The 16,942-nt window shown below is 43.9% G+C and overlaps 1 protein-coding gene across 1 annotated transcript in view; it reads right to left on the reverse strand.

Moving 5' to 3' along the window:
• The window catches only part of CNTNAP2 (contactin associated protein-like 2), a 2,354,843-nt gene that overhangs the window by 281,746 nt on the left and 2,056,155 nt on the right, over positions 1-16,942 (reverse strand). The window contains exon 17 of the mRNA XM_018046828.1: positions 10,127-10,297. Within this exon, the coding sequence (XP_017902317.1) occupies positions 10,127-10,297 (171 nt within the window). The remainder of the gene's footprint in view (positions 1-10,126; positions 10,298-16,942) is intronic.

Genomic DNA, 16,942 nt, shown 5'->3' on the forward strand with positions numbered 1-16,942 from the left:
AGAGCCTAGAGTTGTTGTGTTTACAGTTGCCTTCAGCCCTTTGAGATTTTTTTGGTTTTGAGCTATTTCCAGTAATCTTCCCCAGTCACTCAATATATTTAAATGAAGCTCTGCTCCCTGGTTTATTGTATCCTTTTTTGCAACTGGCTTTGAATTAATTGGTCCCAAGTGTTGTCCTTAGTTGGATCAATTCTCCAGTGTTTGTAACAAGCACTAACTGACACTGGCACCAACCCTTCCCTCTCGAAGCATTTGCTTTTTTTACAAAATATCAAGCCTTCGGAGACACTGGTAGCATCTAGAAAGGCAGATGTCAGGTCTCTAACCTCCTTACAACTCCACACACACATTTCTGCCTCTCTCACTAATCCGCGTGTCTGTTTCTGTCAGGATAACACACTCTTTCTCCCAGCTATGTCCCAGGGCAGGATGCACGAATCCTAGCTTCTTTAGTTTCCTCTCCTCTTAGGACGTCTGCTCTCTTCCAGCTGCCCACAGGCAGGCTGATTCTAGCAGCTGGCCTTTCTGACACCTTAACATGCCATCTCTTTGAAGGGAAAGGTTTTGTGGACTGTCACACACTATAAATAATGTAGAAAATATTTGAATCAAAGGGAATGAGACAGAAGAGAAATTCCACTCACAAAAAATCTCTACGAAATGTCAGCACTTCCCTAAAGAAATGATACACAACCCATTCCTTCAGACAAACTTAGTAAAGATGCTCTCTAATGAGGATGCCTATTTTTCCAGGCAATGCACCAAATTAATTGTTTTATAGAAGTGTTGCTTTTCTTTTAAAAGGAAAATGAAAGACTTCTCTTTTATGTATGTTTTACACTTTAAATTAGGATACAGTAAAAACATCTTTCTTGTGGGCAGGATTTCAGTAGGGAGGTTATCTTCTAGATGCCTCTGGAGTGTGGAGAGAGAAGGGCAGGAACAGAAATTTTGTAGGAACAGGTGACTATATCTGGCTTAGAGGCCTACCCAACTTCTTCCAGAAATGTTCAAATCAGCAGTCATGGGTAGATCAGTAACATCTAAGGTAATGTTGGTTATTTTTCACATCAAGAGGACATCCTAAAGTCTATTAACTCCAGGATACCGATGCCACTGGGGGCTTCCCAGGCGGCACTAGTGGTAAAGAATCCACCTGCCAACGCAGGAGACGAGAGATGCAGGCTTCATCCCCAAGTCAGGAAGATGCTCTGGAGGAGGGCATGGCAACCCACTGCGGTATTCTCACCTGGAGAATCTCATGGACAGAGGAGCCTGGCGGGCTACAGTCCATGGGGTTGCAAAGAGTTGGACATGACTGAAGCGACTTAGCACACACACACCTATGCCATATACTCAAATAACTGTCTCCTTCAGTGAGACTGGCAAAGAAATCTGGGTACATTAAACTTGACAGTGTTACCAGTTATTTGTATATATTTTAATACTTCGAAATGCACATGGCTAATATATTAAATAACTTTAATAGAGCACAAGTTTCATCTTCATTTATATTTCTGAACTGTTTTGGTCCACAATTGAAATTGAAAAGTTGAAACCAGAAACTAGAAAAATTTTGTAAACATTAAAAAAATTGACAACAGTGTTTCTATGCAGGTTAAAAAACATTTTATGGTGTTTTTTTTTCTAATGTGTTATAATGAGCAAGTCAGGATCATTTAGAGTCCCAGATCTTTAACACTAATTGAGCTCATAGCTAGACTTGCAAAGAAGTAGAAATACTAAAATTCTTCCTGAATCTATGTTGATAACAAGAAGGGTAGGATAATTAAAAGGAAAAATCCAGGTGCTAACATCTGATCTGTATTACTAAAAACTCACAATATTTATCAAAGAAGAAATACCCTGAATAGTGTCCCCATGGCAGAGACACCAGTAAAGTGGAATTAGACATTCCTCATGTCTACACAAAGGAAGCTCCCTTAATATAACAGGTTGTTCCAATTCTGGAATAGTGGACCATAAATTGCCATTAGTTTATTTCCTCTGCAGAATATTTTCTTCTGCCACATTCTTGAGCATGTGTACTGCAGAAACTGGTATCTTGGAAAATGAAGGTTTTTCCTTAATATGTTTCCTGAAGATTAGCAGGACATTGGACTTCTGCCAGCACATTTTGTGGAGATATGCCAGTTAAATGCAAATCTGTGTTCCGAATCAACCTTATATCTGGAAAAGCTCAAGCTTTGTCAACAGGGAAGCTTATGCTAAAGTATTGCAACAGTTTCTGGTTGTTGTTGTTGTTGGGTTGCTAAGTCATGTTCGATTCTTTGCGACCCCGTGGACTGCAGCACATCGGGTTTCCCTGCCCTTCACTATCTCCCAGAGTTTGGTCAAACTTGTGTCCATAGGGTTGGTGATGCTATCCAACCATCTCATCCTCTGTTGCCCTCTTCTCTTGCCGTCAATCTTTTCCATCACCAGGGTCTTTTCCAGAGTCGGCTCTTTGCATCAAGTGGGCAAAGTACTGGAGCTTCAGTTTCAATTCCTGGTTCAGTTTCAGTTGCTGGCTGCTTCTCCTGAATGTTTTCCAGACAGGGGACATCCCCTTCAAAATCCCCCCACTGTGTAAGCTCTTTTAAATCGTTAAACAAAGAATAAAAATGCTATAGTGAAGTGTGAAAGTGTTAATCACTCAATCATGTCTGACTCTCTGTGATCCCTTGTACTATATAGCCCACCAGGCTCCTCTGTCCCTGGGATTCTCCAGGCAAGAATACTGGAATGGATTGCTATTCCGTCCTCCAGGGCATCTTCCTGACTCAGGGATCGAACTCAGGTCTCCTGTATCGCAGGCAGATTCTTTACCATCTGACCACCAGGGAAGCCCTAAGAAACGCTATGGTCACTGTTTACCATCAAATACTTCTAAACACTTCCTCTGATTACAGTTCACCTTGAGGAAAAACCTACCAATCAGTCACCCAACCCCTTCCCTTGGGGCCCATGTCTTGGGGCCAGGAGGGCAGCTGGGAGCACCCTTGACCTCAGAGCTTCTTCTGTTCTATGGCACCAGAGACTGCACTCAGCAATGCATCCTCCCATGAGACTTCCTCTCCTGTGCTTATCACTGCCATCCTTGAACCCAGGGCCTGCAATGCTTGGATCACAGGCTCCCTGTCCACTGCGCCCTTTGCCATGACTTCCTACAGCCTTTTCATGCAACCCAGAAGCCCACGTGCATGGCCAGACGATGCATCGCAGACCTGCTCATCGCCCAAACTGCTTTCTCGTGAAATCTTGAATTCCTAAATTTCACCAACCACGATCATCCTGCCACCTTTCCATGTATGTCTGTCACCATTCTGATCCCCACCTCCCCTGAGCGGTGTTGTCCTTTTCCACCTAGATTTTTCTATGTTTCTCCATTAGCCTAGCACCTCATTCATTGATTTTATTCTTTCAACAGATGCTTACTCAGCACCTGCGATGCGCCAGGCAGTGTTCTGGCCCTGGAGATCCCACCGAGCACAGAGTCCTACAAGCCCTCACTGCACTGGTGAACTGCGCACCTCACCTTTGCGGTGCATCCACGCCATCTATGACTAGTTTCTGCCTTTGGGATCCAGAGCCAGAAATGTGGGTTGAGCCTCAGTTATAAAGGCTTAATCTCCAAAGAACCTTCTCTTCTTCTCCAGGCAGAAGTAATTGTTGCCTCGTCTCGGTCACTGCCGTGTATTGCTCTATATTTATTAACATTTCATGTCATCCAAAATACTGTTTTATACTCTAGTCTCTCCCATTAGACTGTGTGTGATGGGATGGGAGCATTCTTATTCTTCTTGAGTTCCTCTTTGGCACATATGGAGTAGGTACCCAACTATTGGGCTGAAATATTCAGATTGCGTATGTTTAGAATCAGGCCTGAGACTTGCCTTAAAGTCTCTACCACCTGTGTCAAACTTCCTACTCTAACAACACTGAATGTTTGCCGCTCCCAAGCACCCGTCACGTTCCCCATCCTTATGCCTCTGCTTGCCTCATCCTTCCTGCTAGAGTTCTTTCCCTTACTTCTTCGTGTAGCTAATTTCTTTGCCTGTTCTTTATGACCCAGCTTGGGTATCACCTCATCTTCTTCTTCATTCCCAGCTTGGGTTGTGTATCTCTCCTCTGGACATTTAAGATAGCGTATGCCTATCCTTGTAATTAATTTATTGTATTTAAATGATCATAAGCACTATATCTGAAATCAGCTGGATAACCTGTGTGTCTCAGTTTCCTTATCTATAAAATGTGGACAGAACTTGTTATGAAACCTAAAAATGTTAGTACCTATCAAAGTTTTAGAGCAGGGCATGGCACTTACAAAGTTCGTGATAAAAGTTAGGCATCCATACTGCAGTCAGGGTGTTTGTCTCCTTTAGTAGGTGAGGGCCTTGGGTTCTCTTGTCTTCACCTTGGGACCTCCAGGATCCACCCTAGTGCCCCTGACACAGCAGGTGCTCAGTGAGAGGTCACCTGGTGATGGGACCATGGTCAAGGTCAAGATGGGAGCGTCTTGGCCAGAAAAGGGATGTAGGGAAGTCAAGCTGTTCCCGATGGGGAACTCTGGAAAAATAATGGAAATGTCTGTGGTTGTTAGCGAATATTTTCTAACGCACGGCCCCTCGGCCATCTCAAAAATAACTGACAAAAAATAAGCAAACAAACAACAGAATCAAAAGTAACTTCTGGTTTGGAAATGGACTGGCTTGTCTCTCCTCTTTCCATCAGTCCCTTCGGATGTTCTAACCCTACATGTCACTCATTCTCGCTTCCTTGGGGACTTCACTGCTTCCGCCAGTCCCTTTCTCTCCCACATCTCTAACTTCTTTTTTCTTTACTGAATTCTCTTTTTAATATACGTGGTACTCAAGTCCCTCCCCACAAGAACAATGAAGAAAACCACCATCTCTTGGTCTCTGTATCCACGTCCGCTCACCACAGACGCGGCCTCACATTTTGACAGTGACCTCTACATGTGAAAGGTGAAGAGCCCCTTCCGTTCTTCCTTTTGTGATCTCTCAGTTCAGTGGCATCAGGCACTTTTTTTGTTCTTGAAATTCTTTCTATGTTTGGCCCCTGGGATATCCCACTTCTCTGCCAGGTGTCTACAAGCTCCTTTTCTTCCTTCTATGTTTTAAGTGTGGTTTTCACCCTTGGGCACCTGGTTTCTCTCTCTGCGCATTTGTTCTGGGCAATCTCATCCATGCTGAGGCACCCATACTGATTTCCTGATGATTCTCTAAGTGATGCTGCTGCTCACGTTGCATGCTTGTAGCTCAGAGTGCTCTGTCGGGCTTCAGACTTGTATAGACGGCACCCTCTACGTGTGTCCACTTGGAGAGACATTCCTTGATCCTCTGGGCCCTCAAACTCCGAACATCCAGAGGCAGTTTTCATTTTGCCCTCCAATGCCATCATCCTTGGTAAAAGTTGTTCTACCCACACAATCATCAAAACCATCCCAACCAAATGTTGGCTTCATTCTAGAGCCTCCCCTCCCACTTCACTCCCACAACAACTTTGTTAGAACCTGTGGAATCTCTCTCCTAAGCAGCTCTCTCATCTAGGACCCTTCCCTGTCAGCTTGCCCAGCTCCCATTCACTCTGCACCATCTTCGCAGCAGTCCCCGCCACTTCTTCTCTGGCTTTTCCATCTTTCCTCTGGTGAACACAAATCTGATCGTGTTATGGCCCCGCTCCCCATAACTTTCAGGGTCAAGGCAAGCCAGCTCATTCCTTCACGGACAGGTGTTCTCCTTTTAGTCACATTTTTCCTTTCCAGATCTTCCTTCTGCCCCCAACTTCCTCCCCTTCCTGCCTCCTGCTCATCCATCAAAACTTGATTAAAGCATCACATTCCTTGGGAAGCACCTGTCACTCCATTTGCGTTTAAATGCCCCCTCGGTGCGCTCAGCCATCTCTCTCAATGTCTGTTCCGGGAGGTGGTGTGGTTTGGTGTTAACAGCAACAGACTCAGAACAGACAAAAAATGTTTGGGGTTAAGCACCAACTCTGTCATATCCCCTCTGTGTGACCTTGACCAGGCAACTTACATCCTGTGCCTCGGTTTCCTCATTTGAAAAACAGAGATGCTAACGGTGGTGCTCCAGCCCAAAGGGTGGTTAGGGAAGTAAGTGAGATGCTCTCTGTAAAGTCCCTGGAAAAGTGCTGGAGACACAGAGAGTCTGAACAAAGCTGAGCTATTTTTATTGTTATCATAGCTGCTGATTGACTTGGCTGCTTTCCAAAACAAACAGAAAGATCTTTGGAGGGAAAGGCACCATACTTGACTTAACAACGTTTGACATAGCATAGTATCTGGGACATGGTTGGGACTCAGTAAATACCCACCGAATGAATGAAAAAAATATAGACAGCAAAGAAGTGAAATGCAGCCTTATAGTCTTACCTGTAGAGTATGCTAGTGAGTAACATCAGTCTAACTTTACCACGTGGGCTTTTTCACTTGCACAGTAAGATGCTGATGGTGTCTCATTAAGTTAGTGCAACTGACTCACTGCTCTGTTTTTTAATTTTTGGCTGTGCTGCGTCTTGATTGCTGCAGGGCTTTTCTCTAGCTGGGGTGAGCGGGGGGCTACTCTCTAGTTGCAGGGTGCAGGCTTCTCATTGCAGTGGCTTCTCTCGTTGCAGAGCATGGGCTCCAGGGCTCAGGGGCTTCAGTCGTTGGGGCTCTTGCACTCTAGAGCTCAGGCTCAATAGTTCTGGTGCTTGGGCTTGGCTGCCCTGAGGCATGTGGGATCTTCCTGGATCAGGGATCGAACCTGACTCTTCTGCGTTGGCAGGCAGACTCTTTACTGCTGAGCCACCAGGGAAGCCCCTGACTCACTGTTCTTAGAGTCAAGAATTTTCCATTTCTAACAGAGGACACAATGTCATTAATTAACCAAAATGTTATTCTAGAAACCACTGTGTAGACACACTGTGACAAAACTCCTTTGAGACACATGTAGAGAAGAAAAATTTGAATTCCTACCTGAAAGATATTAGAAAGCCTAGCAAATTCAGGGGAAAAAATGTAGAGACACTCTTTAAAAGTTTGACTTCGGGACCCATTAGGTTAGCAGTGACTCATCAGTGGAAGGGAGAGAGGGGCTCGCAAGAATTCTCCACCTCTCCCATCACCCCACGTATCCTGCACAGAATAGTCTGGAGAAGCGTGATGCATGGGGCAGAAGCAAGCCTCAGTCATGGCCACATTTCCTCATGTTCTCTGTGGAAGCAGCAGTTCTTGTATACTTTGAAGAAGTTTTGCTCAAACAGACCAACCTGCGTTTCCCTCCCTGTTCCTCCCAAAAGTTCCTTTGAACCTGAATAGAGGTGCTATACAAAGATGGACATTTGGTATCTCTAACATTTAGGAGACCTTATAAAAGGTGCTTCCACCTTCAGTAATTATTAGAAGGTCTAGAGAACTCCGAGGAGAGGCCAACCTCTAATCTGTGCCTTGAAAGTCTCACACTTCTTCACCAAAAGTAAACTGGATGACAGAAAAGAGCCACATGACAAAATGAGGCGATAATCCACCCTCTGTCATGGAGTTTTCATATCACGGAAAGACTGAGAGGACTTTGAAAACATCCATGGAGGTTTTTCATAATTGGAAATGAGTGAAATTCTATTATACAGATACTCTAGCAGAAATGCCTGCTCTTTCTATACTTCATTTGTCTTATTTCCAACCCAGGACTGAGTTTACAAAACATGGGGGTATAAAGCAAGGACATGGCGAACTCAAGTAATTTGATAGAAGCTCATAGAATTACTCAGCTATGGGATTGTCAATTTTCCTTTTGTGCCATGAGATATTTCTAAAATACAACCCAACTTTGTGTAAGTCAGAAAATAGTCTGATTCAATTAATTTCTGTGGAAATCCCTTTTAAATAATTCTAGCCCATAATTCATGAAAATAAATGATTTCTATTTGTTTACTTTGTAACTCTAGGGCTAGAATATTCTCAGTTTTCCTTTCAACCAGATCTGGCTCATACTAGATCTGTAATGAGCATTCTCAGAAAGATGATAATTACAGTAACTACTAGACACTGAAATAAATGCTTCATGAGTAGCTATATTCTAGCATCATAACCCCAGCAAATTATCATCCCCATTTTATAGATTTGTAAATTAGGATTCAAACAGATGAAGCAATTTGCCTGAGGACTTGGATTTCAACCTGAGAATGAAAATTCCAAAGTCCATGCACTTCTGCCATATCGCCGTCCAGCATTTAACAGAAAGAATCCCATAGGATTTCAGCAGAAACACAGTTGCCTGAGATTCCCTTTCTCAAAGACCATATTGCAAAATTGTAACTACAAAAGGAGGAAAATACACCATCAGCTATTTCTGGAAAATATGTCTGGGATCATCCTCAGACCAGACCCAGTAACACAGGTGCTCAGACACAGAGCATAGGCCAGGAGGAAGGACTCTGATGCGGGGAGGGCGCCGAGATTTCATGCAGGGACCCGGGCCACTGACCCGCTTCCCCTCCTGGTTCTGGTTGTTCCTGGGTCTGGACAGCCAGGGGAGCCTGGCAAATGTGCACCAGACCTGGAAGTTTGTGGACACAGATTCATAAAGCTGCACCTGTGCCCCGTAGATAAAAGGTCCCCGTACGATGAGACTTACCCTGCTCAGATGCATTGACCCCCTGCCCTCCATGGGTGGCATCCTCAAATCACACGACCTCTGAGGGTCTTTGGGATCCACAGGGCTGAGCTGAGCCAGGCAGCCTCTGCCCTTGCTTGGATTCTGATAGTTTCTGCATCCTAGGTGAGAACACCCAGGACTCAAACCTTCAGAGTGTGGGTGGATGTGGAGCCTCTTCTGCAAAGCTGCAGACCCAGGGTTGCACAGCAACACCGTTCTGCTGTCTAGGTTGCTTCATCCACTCCCGCAGACGTTAATTCTGATTTTTCCTATTTTCGTGTGTGTTGTTACCCCAATTCTGTTATTTCTTATTCCTGATCACTTTACCCGATCCTCCATCTACTCTTAACCCTGTCTCCTTAGAAAACAAATACATTCTTCACACCAGTCAGAATGGACATTGTTAAAAGGTCCATGAGTAATACATGCTGGAGAGAGCGTGGAGAAAAGGGAACCCTCCTACACTGTTGGTGGAAAAGTAAATTGGCATAGACACTATGGAGTACAACAAGGAATATTGTTCCTTAATATTCCTTAAAAATACTTTCTTAAAAATATTCCTTGAAAAACTAAAAATAGAGCTACTACATGACCCTGCAATCCCACTCCTGGGCATATAGCTCTAATTTGAAAAGCTGCATGCATCCCAATATTCATAGCAGCATCATTTACAATAGGCGAGATATGGATATAATTTAAACATGCACCAACAGGGGCATGGATAAAGACGATATGGTACATGTATACAATAGAATACTACCCAGCCATAAAAAGAGGGGATAATGCCATTTGCAGCAACACGGTTGGATTTGGAGATGACCATACTACGTGAAGTAAGTAGACAGAGAAAGACAAATATCATACGATATCACTTACAGGTGGGATCTAAAAAATTACACAAACGAACTTAGTTTACAAAACAGAAATAGACTCACACATGGAAAACCAATTCAGGATTACCAAAGGGGATAGAGAAGGTGGAGGGGCAGAGACAAATTAGGAGTTTGGGATTAACAGATATGCATTACCATATATAAACCAGATAAACAATGAGAACCTACTTTATTGCGCAGGGAACTATACTCAGTATCTTTTAATACTTACAGTGGAAAAGAATCTGAAAAGTTTTATATATATATATAACTGAATCATTTTGCTGTTACCTGAAACTAACATAACACTGTAAATTGACTAGACTTCAACAGAAATACACATTCTCCCCCACTCCCTCCCGTAATCAGGGCAATTTATCCTCTCTCATCCTCCTAACAGCACTGTGGGAGGCTCTGTCTGTGACTGTATCCTTTGAGCACCTGGGCACGGGAACCTAGGTCTTTCTCAGGGAGTGCATCTACCTTCTAGCGCCAATTACATAATCGAGGTTAAGACCAGCTTGTAAGTGACAAGAGTAGTTATTCATGAGCTGACAAACAATGGATACTCACATTTCAGTTCGAGTTTGATGAAATCTGTGTTCCCCAGATTTTCAAGAAACACTCCCCGGGGGATTAACGTTTTGAAGTAGAAGGAGATGTCAGCACTGGTCTCCCCTTGGAAAGTGGAGAAATGCAAGTAGGATGATGGGTTTGGGAAAGAGGCCGCATTCCAGTAATTCCCTGTGGAAGGAACAGAGAAGAGGGCAGGGTAATTTACACCCGATCATGGCACTGGTGGAAACGAGAGCCGCTTCCCGAGTTTTAATACAATCCCACTGACAGTAGCCCTTGCTTCCGCTCTTCCTGCTCAATGACACTGCACAAAGTCCCCACAAACGTGTCTTCAACTTTCCAAAAGTTATATGTGTGTCTGTATATAAAATATTTGACTAAGGATGGATAAATCCTTCTAAGAGGTGTCCTCTCAGGAGTACATGTCAGAGGAGGAGAAAATGGAGGGACGCCCCTGGTTTCACATGGTGGGTGGGTGTGGCTGTTTTGAACTCAGGTTTATGTGTTTTTTTTTCATTTTTGATGTGGACCATTTTTAAAGCCTTTATTGAATTTGTTACAATATTGCTTGTGCTTTATGATTTGTTTTTTTTGGCCGTGAGGCATGTGGGATCTTAGCTCGCTGACCAGGGATTGAACCTGCACCCCTGGCATTGGAAGGCGAAGTCTTAACCACTGGACTGCCAGAGAAGTCCCCAGGCTTATGTTTGATGCAAGACGCATCTGGACTCGACCGAGAAAGATGGACTAGGAAGGGGTCTTTGGTATCCTGCTCCTGCTTCTCATCTGTCTTTGTCTTGAAATAAGAAATGCTTGCTTCCAGCCAGCAGCTGCTCCAACCCTGGGGCAGGTGAAGCAGAAATACAACCACGGGGACTGCGGAAGCCTGGCTGAGCAACAAGCTAGGGAAAAAGGTAGGATGACCTGGCCAGTCGTCTCTCCACCCCTCTTGCTCCAAGCCCCACAGGCGAGTTGCTGTAAAGGTCCCCTCCCCAGCCTCTTCCTCCCTGGGAACTCCATGGGACACTGACCTGCGGCTGTTTTGTGGGGTTGGGAATGCTGAGCTGAGCGCATTTAAGGGCTTACAATCAGCCCCTATCCTTGAACTCATGGGGTAGACACAGTTGTACTCACCTCCTCTGCACTCATTGCCTGATAGTAGGCAGTGGCCCCAGGAGAAAGGCAGTTCATGGGACAAGATAAAAGCACTAAACTAGAGGACTGGCATTCCATCAAAACAGGTGCACCAAGAATTTAATAAGACATCAAGAGCAGTGTGCCTGTGCGCTCCATCGCTCAGTCATGCCCTACTCTACAGACCCCATGGACTGTAGCCCGTCAGGCTCCCCTGTCCCTGGGATTTTTCAGACCCAGAATGCTGGAGTGGGTTGTCAGGCCCTCCTCCAGGGGATCTTCCCAACCCAGAGATTGAACCTGTGCTTCCTGCGGCTCCTGTATTGCAGGCGAATTCTTTACTGCTGAGCCGCCAGGGAAGCCCACCAGGGAAACCCACCAAGAGCTGACTCCTGACTTTATCTCCAGGAGAGAAATTCCTTTAGGAAGTGCCCATTTCTAAGTCCATTTGACAGCACAGCTAAGGACTAAAATGCCGGGGGCCAGCGTGAGGAACTCCGCCCATGGCAAAGGTCATGAGGAAGGAGGCTTGGCCTACGCAGAGGCGTGATCAAGCCTCAGGAAACCCCCTGGTCCCGAGCATCTAACCCCAAAACCAGAGTCTGTTTTATGCTCTCACCTACACCTCTGACTTTACGGGAGGCTTTCCCCCATCACCATTTCTCTCGGAGAAGGAGTCAATGTGCAGCTCCAAGTCAATAAAAATTCCTGGGCATGACAAGAGTGTTTCAGTTTACGGACTCCTTTATAGGTTATCTAGCCCGCCTGCGTAGGTTAGTCCGGCCACATGTGATTGTTTACAGCCTCCCAACCTGAGAGGCACAAGATGTTTTAGATTTACTAAAGGCAAATTCTTTTGGGGAGTTAGAAATTATTAGTATAGTGGGTTGGTTAGGAATTATATTGGTGAAGGGTTTTTTCATTTGTTGTGCCAATAATTGCTGCTAATTCCCTGCCCTGGGTGTGACAAGGGTGTCTCAGGTCAAACCTCTCTGCTGACAGACTAGCTTGTGTGACAGGATTATCCACACTCCTGCCACTACGCACATGATTGTTTACTACCTCTCAACCATAAACAGCACAGAGAGTTTTGGAATATTTTGAGAGTCTTAATTAGCATAGGGCTGTTCTCATTGTTGAGTCAATGATTGCTGCCAGGCCTCCATATCCTTAGGCACCTGGCAATATATTAATCAATGTATTTGGAATATAGAAAAGGAAATATAGTAGTTTTTAAGGTTAGCAATACTAGACTTTTTGAGCTAATGAATTTTCTCTTTTGTAATAGATCAGTGTACTTTGTTATAAATCACTGTGTCCTTGCTATGTAAAAATGTAACTTTATCACTATCTTAAGACTAAATAGATCTTAAGGGGAGCATTGGTGAAAGGATTTTCATTTGTTGGGTTGATGTTTGCTGCTAAATCTCCATATTCCCTGCCCTTATAATGAATATAACTAGCATATAGGAGAAATAAGTATTAACCTTTAAGAATATAGGAGAAATAAGTATTAACCTTTAAGATTAATCATGTTAACCTTGGGTTAAATAAATTCCTTTCTTGATTGTAACTCGATACACCCTCACCCTATAGGAATGCAACTTTATTTGGAAGGTGGTGCCTGGTTTAAGAAAAAACACCCTTGGAAAAAATAAGTTTTTTGGTTATCAGAAAGAGGGTCGTAAAATGTCAGCAGGTCTCATGGCCAGAAGATGACGTAAAACCCCTAAGACCTTTTTTTTTATACATTTATGTGAAGCACCTGATTTTGATAAAGGTCAGGACTGCTGACCCCCACGTGACTCTGCATGCATCCCTATATGTAACAAAAGGTATATAAGAAAGCCTGAAAAATAAAGAAATGGGATCAGTTTCCAGAAAGACTGATTTCCCCATGTCATTTCTTTCTTGCTCCCCGTTTTTCTGGCTGAATTCCCATCTGGAGCATGGATGCTATTCCACGTAAACCAAGTTATTCAGCATCTTTTTCTCCACTAATTTTCCTACTACACTATCCATTTCTAATCTCTCTATAGATCTGTAATTAAACATGTATTTTTCCAAGGACGCCGACTCCGTCCCCACCTTCGAATCACCCTGGATCCCACCTTCGAATCACCCTGGATCCACCGGGGCTGGACCCTGGCACTGAAATACATAAATATGCTTTAAAACAGTTACTAAAGCTTTTACCTTTAGTATTAAACTTATGTTAAAGTCACCAGGTGAGGCCCAAGATGGAGTCACTCTTGCTAACCCCTGGGTCAGTAAACCAGCACTTAACAGCTTCTGGGTTCAGCTCGCCCAGAGAAGGAAGGTCCAGGCTACCCCAGCAGCACTGGCCTGCTCAGCTAAGGGTCCCTGATACTTTAGGCCTTCCCTCTGCTGATGTAAGGGGTGCAGCCCTGCTTCAGCCAATCAGCACCCACCCAGTGTAACTTCCTGTCCCTGTTCCCTTTGGTTCATAACACCTCTCGTCTTGCACAGCTCTTCAGCGCTCCTTTCTCTCCGCTAGGCTGGAGGTCGCCTGATTCATGAATCACTGAATAAAAGCCTACTAGATCAGTAAACTGCCTGTGGGAAATTTTAACATCTAAAATATGTATTTTGGGGACTTCCCTGGTGATCCATGCAGAAGGAAGTGGCAACCCACTCCAGTGTTCTTGCCTGGAGAGTCCCATGGACAGAGGAGCCTGGTGGGCTGCTGTCCATGGGGTCACACAGAGTCGGACACAACTGAAGTGACTTAGCAGCAGCTGCTGGTGGTTTAGCGGTTAAGAATCTGCCTGCCAATGCAGGGGACATGAGTTCAGTCCCCTGTCCAGGAGGATCCCATATGCTGCAGAGCCACTAACCCCGTGTTGCCACAACTACTGAGCCCGTGCTCTAGAGCCCATGAGCCACAAGAAAAGACACCACAGACGGAAGCCCACACTTTGTATCCAGAGAAAAGCCCTCGAGCAGCAACAAAGACCCAACACAGCCAAAAATAAATAAATTAATAAGTAAATAAAGAATTTAAAATACAATATATTGTTTTTAAAAATAGATTTTTGCCGTATCTTTCCTTCAAAGAACACACTGAATCAACTACATTCATTTTGTTAGTTTCTATCAACTATATTTTCCCCTTCCTTTTATACAAATAGTGCATGTATGCAATAAGTTCAGCTGCTATTCTTAAACAGAATTAACTTTGTTGGTACTGCTGGCGTGCTGCAGTTCATGGGATTGCAAAGAGTCGGACACGACTGAGTGACTGAACTGAACTGAATGCTTATGCCATAAGTTCAAATTAAGTATATAATGTTGCTATATTATGAGATAATAAAGTGTCTTTATTTAATTTATGTCATTTACTTTGTTCTTAGGACATCTAGGATATAGTGACATCTAGATAAGTGAATGGCAATGTATAAACAGTATCCCTGACTCAGTGGACATGAATTTGGCCAAACTCCAATAGTGGATGATAGGGAACCCTGGTGTGCTGCAATCCATGGGGTCACAAAGAGTTGGACATGACTGAGCAACTGAACAAGTTAGTGCAAAACATGTTTTCAAATATCTCCATTAAGGTAAAAACAGTGGTGGTGGAGAGTCCACTGTTGAAAGTGTACCAAAAGTCTTAGTGTAGTTTTAAGCTCTTTTTTTTTTTTTAATTGCAATATCATTGCTTTCAGTAGAAGAAAAATAGACTCGTTTCCTTTCAGGAAAAGGGTGTGTTACGATGTTGGTTAGACAAATACCTAAAAAGAAACTTAACTATTGTTTAAGTTCCTATCATCTGAGCACTGAGTCCTCTTTCCTGCTCAAGATCTGCCTTCAAGTCTGGAGAGGCGAGTTTAGGCTCACCTCTCCCAGGTAGCTGAAAATGAAGATCTCTCAAGATAAAAGTTAAAGTTGCAACCTTCTCACCAGTCAGAGTTCTAGGCTGGAATGAAGAGTGCCCAGGGCCAGCAGCATTCAGCCTGCCTAATGGGAGAGAGGCTCTTAACAACCTAGGAGCCAGCAAGGGTCAGTCTCCAGCCATGCGTCAACCTGAAAGTCAAGCAATTCTGTCTCTTTAGGCTAAATCCCCAGGACAGAGACGTAATTGACATTTTCAAGTTTTCCTCCAATCAAATGCATTCTTATTTTCTGATGTGTTGTGTTAACAGAAGGGCAGCTGTTTAAAATGATTCTAGAAAAAAGGAAAGCTAAAAGTAAAATATGTCAGTATTTATTTGAGGTCCAGCACTGGTTATTCAGACAGAAATATCTCCAGAGAGGAGGGCAGTTCGATCCGTTAATTCTCATTTGCAGAAATATCCCAACAGGCCACAGTTCCATTTGCTCTCATTCTGTGCTCACTAAGCAACTTTGAATTAATTTGGTCTCTGGAATGGATACTTTCACAGGGAAAGTATGCCTTGTACAAATGGCGGTTACTAGTCATTCTTCCGGAAAGGTCTGGCTGATCACATGACATATTTGGAGTCTTTGCTGGTCTGTCCCTCATCTCTGGATGAATTGACTAAATCCTGATTGTTTTTTTAAAAAAAAAACTGTTTATTCTGTATTGAAGTATAGCCAATTAATAATGTTGTGGTAGTCTCAGGTTAGCAGCAAAGGGGCTGAGCCATATATACACATATATCCATTCTCCCCCAAACCCCTTCCCGTGCAGGCCGCCACATGACATTGAGCAGAGCTCCCTGCACTATACTGTAGGTCCTTGTTGGTTATCCATTTTAAATAGAGCAGCACGTACATGACCTTCCCAAACTCCCTAACTGTCCCTCCCCCCGCCCCTCCTCCCCAGCACCCATAAGCTCACTATATGAGTCTGTGGGTCTGTTTATGTTTTGTAAATAAGTTCATTTGGATCATGTCTTTTTAGATTCTTCATGTAAGGGAAGTCATACACAAAGTCCTCATGGGACAAAAATCTACTTTATAGTAACATGAGTGTTAGTTCAGTTCAGTTCAGTCACTCAGTCGTGTCTGACCCTTTGTGACCCCATGAACCACAGCACGCCAGGCCTCCCTGTCCATCACCAACTCCTGGAGTCCACCCAAACCCATGTCCATCGAGTCGATGATGCCATCCAGCCATCTCATCTTCTGCTGTCCCCTTCTCCTCCTGCCCTCAATCTTTCCCAGCATCAGGGTCTTTTCCAATAAATCAGCTCTTCACATCAGGTGGCCAAAGTATTGGAGTTTCAGCCTCAACATCAGTTCTTCCAATGAACACCCAGGACTGATCTCCTTTAGGATAGACTGGTTGGATTTCCTTGCAGTCCAAGGGACTCTCAAGAGTCTTCTCCAACACCACAGTTCAAAAGCATCAATTCTTCGGCACTCAGCTTTCTTCACAGTCCAACTCTCATATCCATACATGACCACTGGAAAGCCATGAGTGTTGAAGATACCAAATAAATATAAATAAAAGCGAATGCTGCTTTAGCACCTATTATAACTGGACACAGCTCCCACTGGCAAACCATAATTTTCCTTATCCATGACTTAATTGCTATTATTTCCCAGAGACCTCATTGAATGATGTCACACATTTGCAAGACTGATGATGCTTATACTCTTAAGGTTGTTGAAAGGGCTGCAATCTGCTTCTCCGTCTAACTTCCTCCACTCTTCCTTCAGAAAATCTCTAGGTCCATCCACGTTGCTGCAAAT

Source organism: Capra hircus, chromosome 4 (assembly GCF_001704415.2).
Source record: "Capra hircus breed San Clemente chromosome 4, ASM170441v1, whole genome shotgun sequence".
Classification (NCBI taxonomy): domain Eukaryota; kingdom Metazoa; phylum Chordata; class Mammalia; order Artiodactyla; family Bovidae; genus Capra; species Capra hircus.